Here is a 5,784-nt window from a genome sequence, read left to right on the forward strand (position 1 = left end):
AAATAAACATGTGACAGCAGCGATGTTTCAGTCAGTGAGAACAGGCCAGCGCTGCTGTGATTCTGGAGCCTGCAGGACACAAGACGCAGAGCAGGCTGCACCATCTCCCTTCACCTCAGACCACCATATCAATCAGACCGTCCCATCATGCATCAGCAGGACCTTCAGGGTCTGTTCGTGCTGCAAACGTACCTCTGAAGACACCTAAAAATAAATACAGCTGCAGCTTCTTTTTTTTTCGTGTTCTTTTTGCATCCCAACCCTCCCATGATTCACAAGCAGCAGTCAGACGGAAGCCTGCTCGGTTCCTAATGACTGATTTGTTTTGCTGACAAGGCCTTTAGTGAGTTCAAACCACACTGCTGAACTGCTGCCACACGTGTATTTATTTACCGCCTGCATTTACACATGAATGTTGAAAATATACAACCTGCAGGTCAGCCTGGAGCTGTCAAACTGAGAGTCAGGATAGATATTAATGTGTTTCACCTCTCACAGTTTGATATTTTGGGTAACCTCGGCTGTGCGGTTAGATTTGGCCTGTGCAGCGCGAGGCAGGGCCGCAGACCCCCTTATAACTTTTAATAAAATAGTCCTTCTTGAAAAAGACTGGTCATATAAACCCTAATTTACAATTCATTAGTTTTTTCTTTCATAAATTAGAAAATCCAAATTATGTGGATTCACTGAGAGACTCTAATGCACGCAGGCCAAACCGCCACTAAAACTACACACTCCTTACATATTTTATAAAAGACTGTTTTTCAGTGGGCACCATTTTTTTGCAAGATAAAAATACTGATCAATATTTCACATTCCAAACAAATATTAACTTCTACCTGGTTATATATCTCTTAATTTAAAAATTATCCCTTACCACTGCTAATAAATCACTCAGCTTAAGATCAAATAGACGGCACTTTATTAAACAAACAAAATGTAATGCCTTCAAAATAGTTTTTAACAAATAAGACAAAAAGAATAAAATAAGTCAGTATAGACTACACAGTCCCCCCTCTATTTCTATACAAGAACTGGGACAAATAAAGGCAGCAATAAGAAAACTGGAAAAAACTTTTAAGTGTTTGGTCCTCAATATCCAACCACTCCCTTTTCCTAAAAAATAAATTACTATATTAGGCTATAATTTACAGTCTATGGTCATAAAAGCTGGTATTTGAGCCATCTTTATAAACAATTCTCAAAGTGAGAGGGAAGGAAACTTACGTGTTTTTTGGTGTTACACACGCCCCGACAGACAAGTCTCTCTTATGTCCATTCGGAGTGAGAATAAAAGACCAAAAGTACAAAAAATATAGAAAACATATATTAGAGTTATTAATTTAAAAGACACACTTTGGTTTTCAGAACTTGCTGCAGTCATAAACAAAAGCTCCTGAGGTGCGGTAGATGGACTGGCCGGATGGGAAAGCCATCTGACAGCTATTATTCCCGTTGACCGGGGAGCCGTTCAGCCCGATCCGCTGGGACTCAAACATCTCCCGCACAGAGTGGAAGTTCTGCTGCTGCGCCGGGTATCCCGGGCTCAAGTGGCTCAGGTCCCCGTACCAGGACGCGAGCCGTCCCTGGTGCGCGTGGTGGCCGTCCTGGCCCGCCTGGCTCAGGTTGCCGTGTCCTAGCGGGGACGCGGTGGTCGTAGTGATGCAATAGTCGGGCAGAGCCTCCTCCACCGTGGTGGACGGCGCCAGGTGTCCGCCGGATGATCTGTCCCCTGCGTACAGGCTCATGGCTTGCATGTTGCAGTGATAGGTCGCGTTGGTGTTGGAGGAGATGACATTCTGGTTGCAGGTCGCTGAGCTGTACGCGGACGGCTGGTTGGGGGAATAGTTGAGCGACAGTGAAGGTGTGATACCTGTCCGAGAGGAGGCGATGAGTGGCGGGGAGAGCTCGGCCTGCGGAGACCCCCGCAGGGTGGTCATGATGTTATCCACGCTGAAGCCCGGGGCCTGGCCGTGGTGTTGGTGGTGCTCGGGTCCATCTATGCCGAGTGACCGGTTGGAGGGCACGCTGTGCGGGCTGCCTGAAGACATGCTGCTGCTGCTGTCGGGGCTTTCGATCTTGGGTACGGCGCTCAGGGCCGGGGACGCGGCCTGCGGCGGCGTTGACGTCCCGTTCTCCGTCTTGATATCCTGGATCCGCACCGGCTGAGAGCCCTGAACCGACGGGTCCTGCTCTCTGCCAGGGGTGCGGGCAGAGGGGTCCTTGCCCTGTCTGTCGCGCTCATCCTTGTCCTTCAGCACGTCCTTCTTTTTGAACCTCCTCCGGCGCCGTAGGAAGCTGCCGTTCTCGAACATGTTGTAAGAGTCCGGGTCAAGAGTCCAGTAGCTGCCCTTACCGGGCTTCTTATCGTCCCGGGGCACTTTGACAAAGCACTCATTGAGAGACAGATTGTGCCTGATGCTGTTCTGCCAGCCCTGCTTGTTGTCCCGGTAGAAGGGGAACCTCTCCATGATAAACTGATAAATCCCGTTTAGGGTGATCTTTTTCTCCGGTGAATTCTGGATGGCCATGGTGATGAGAGCGATGTAGCTGTAGGGAGGTTTCACCATGTCCTTGGGCTGGTGCTGAGGGGTGTACGGTCCGTACGCCCGGGCCATGCTGGCCGGGTACTGGTCGTGGGCCGCATGGGAGTACATGCTCATTGGCGCAGGCATCCCGGTGTATCCACCGCCGGCCCGGTAGTAGCTCTGGTCGCTGCTGATGTACGGTACAACTCCCAAAGAGTTGGGGCTGGAGACGGAGTAGCGCGCCTGCATCCTGCGCAATGCGTAAAACCTCCCCAAACTGCGTCCCCCCAGAAACTCTCACAACTTCGGCGTGTGCTCCGATTCTGTGACTGTTCTCTTTTCTTTCTGTATCGACTAGAAGTCCTTTTTTTAAGCCACAGCTCGCCGCGGTGAGCCGGAGAGAGCGCACACTGCCGCCGTGAACATTTGGGAAACTGAGAAGGCGCAGCAAGGAACTTTTTTTTACCCTTCACATTTTTTCCTCCCTTTTGGCTCGGGCTGCTCCTCCCCGAATATGTGCTCCATCATCCAATTGGAGGACGAAATGAACCTGTGGAAAAGCTGCATGGCGACAAAAGTTACTACACCCCCCTCCTCGTCCTCCTCCTCCTCCTCTGCCGCCCCTCTCTCCTTCTATCTTCTCAGCACAGACACAGAGTTATTAAAATGCTGTTAAGGGTGTGCCTAAAATGCTGAAAATTTCACCTAATGACTCAAATTGCGAGACATTTATTATTTTGTATTAATCTATCATATTATGCGCCATAATTTAACTTATTATTAGTCTACTTTGAAAATGGGAATGTGAGTCTATTTGGGGTTACACGCTTTAAAACGTCTGACCAAATTAGCGTACCCTCCTCTTCATGTCCATAATTTAAAAACTCTGCGAAAAAGTAGAAATGATCCATCAGAGCTCCCAAAATTCACCAAAAAGGTCATCTACAAGTGTTTGCCGATACATCTCTGTCATATCAGTCACAGGCCCGGGAATTACAGGCCTTTAACAAAATTAACAGATCACACTGATGTTATTAAAATATTTTCGGATGCCTAAACCTCTAATTAGACCAGAGGTATTACCGATTAGGAATTCAAAATGAGCTTATACTAATCAGGCTGCAGTCTGTGAGAAACTGTCATCAGCTGCATTTGAGCCTCTGAACAAACACACGGACATCAAAGAGTGTGGATTCCTCCCCCTGCTCCCCGACAGCGGTGCTTTGCGGTGTGTGGAAACTAATTCAAGGTTAAATGAAGATCATTTGGTCGAGGTGGGTGAGAAAGGGTCCCCCCTGGGTGCGAGCGGCTGCTGAGACGCGGGTGGGATTTTTAAGATGAGGACCTCCAAATGTCATTCTCACTGAGCGGGTGTTAACAGAGCCATCAGGATTCCCCCCACGGCCTCAGGGAAGTCACGTTTCGTTGTGTTGATTGCAAAGCTTAAAAACAACACGACTGTGTTTCCAGCCTGATGGAAATAATGGTTTAAAAACATCACAGAGATTGAGACCATTAAAGGGAGGATGTGGTTAAGATATATCTTTTAGGCTGACAGAGAATATTAATTAATATTCTATAATTTATTTGAAGTTTGTTTATCATCAAACTGAGAAAAAATCGCATACAATTAACAGAGTAAATTAACCAATATTTAGTGTTTGAATAAACTGTTTTCTTTTGTTGTGTTGGTGATTTGTTATCTGCACATGTTATTAATTCAGTATGTTTTAGGCATACCATGTGTTTAGAAATCCATCTTCACATTTGTTTTAAATATAGGCCTACATTGTTGTGTCTATCAAAAAAAGATAATAGATAATAGATAGATATAATGTATAAAATCTTTTTTAAAAGTATGTGCATATGGCATGAAGTGGGTTTATTTGAAACATTTCTGTAACTAGTTTTAGCTGCAGACTCGTATATCTGGTCTCATATCAGCTAAGAAAAATTGTTTATTTAAAGGATGCATACTGCAAATAATGTTTATTTTTCTGAACTCTGCAGCTCCAACACAAGATTTTCTATAGTATGTATAAAATTATAAATGCATTTGAAGTTTATGGCTACAACAAAATATAAGCAAGTTTAAGAAATTCACCTGAGTGTTCTTTAAATTCTACAAATATATTCAAAACGAAAATATTTTAAAAATCTCGTTATTGTCACAATTAATTCTTTGAAGTTAACAAAAGGCTTGACTGTTGAGTTCAGACTCTGCCTTGTAACTTTCTATCCTATTCGAAAAACCAAACAAACACGCATTTCACTGGTATTAAATTCCATCTAAGAGCCCGTGGGATTAATAAAAAATAGCACAGGCCTAATACAATGAAACAGGCATAAGTCAGCCTCGTTATCTTATCTTAATCCTGGGATTTCCCCATTTGACTGAGAGATTAACTCCTTTAGAATTTGCAGATTTTTATTTAGGTTACAAGAGAAGAGAAAATACAAATCCAGGAAATTGATAAAAAGGTGATAATCCGAGACAAGAGTTAATTTCTCACTTCTGCTCTTCTTTGTTGTGTGATTTGCATGTGTCGTCAGGACTGGTGAGGAGGCAAATGCAGAGCGGACTGTCACCTGTGAGCTGTCTGTAGCCTACCGGCCACGACTGACCAGAGACCCCTGCTGACACACTGAGTGAAGGTCGCCTGTTTCTCCACAGCATCTGTCGGTGTGTGTGGAGGGAAACCTGACCTGCAGGGAACTGAACCAGTAACCCACAGGTGGATGCGTGATGAGACTGTAGCTGTGGACTACTGGCTGATTACAGGTTTGTGCAGCTAATTAAATTACTTGTAGGTTAATTAGTCAGTGCATTTGTTTCAGGGCGTTTGAGAGTGAACAGGATGAGGCAGATCATATCTGCAGCACGTGTCCCTCCATCTGTCACTGCTGAGGTTCCAATGAAAACCAACCACATCCTGAGATAATAGTTTGGTCCAAATACAAAAAACACACCGAATATAAACGTCATTATGTGTGAATATTACATAACTACAGTGATGTGTGTTTGCTATAAATTAATGGTTTGGAGATTTTCACTCTATTTTTTACTGAACAGGTTTTAAACACAGATTCCTGCTGAGAGACAGCTGAAGGTTGTATTAAAGTACCACTTCTCTTTATGTACGACACACTCCTGCCCCCCAGCGGCCAGTCTGTAAATGTGCAGGATGGAGTCACGTTGTCATCAGTAGCCGGTGAGTTTTTACCAGTGCTGAAAGAGGTACTCAGATATTTCACT

The 5,784-nt window shown here is 44.8% G+C and overlaps 1 protein-coding gene across 1 annotated transcript; it reads right to left on the minus strand.

Annotated features, from left to right (window-relative positions):
* Positions 1 to 904: 904 nt before the first annotated feature.
* On the minus strand, positions 905 to 3,033 carry foxc1b (forkhead box C1b). The gene has a single exon (XM_050055876.1). It carries the CDS (start codon positions 2,775 to 2,777, stop codon positions 1,365 to 1,367), a length of 1,413 nt encoding a protein of 470 aa, XP_049911833.1. The 5' UTR covers positions 2,778 to 3,033; the 3' UTR covers positions 905 to 1,364.
* Between the last annotated feature and the right edge of the window lie 2,751 nt (positions 3,034 to 5,784).

The sequence above is a fragment of the Epinephelus moara genome, chromosome 10 (assembly GCF_006386435.1).
Source record: "Epinephelus moara isolate mb chromosome 10, YSFRI_EMoa_1.0, whole genome shotgun sequence".
Lineage (NCBI taxonomy): Eukaryota > Metazoa > Chordata > Actinopteri > Perciformes > Serranidae > Epinephelus > Epinephelus moara.

What these genes read in the sequence shown, in the direction of transcription:
- foxc1b (XM_050055876.1), bottom strand. Translation starts at nt 2,777, where the DNA reads ATGCAGGCGCGCTACTCCGTCTCCAGCCCCAACTCTTTGGGAGTTGTA.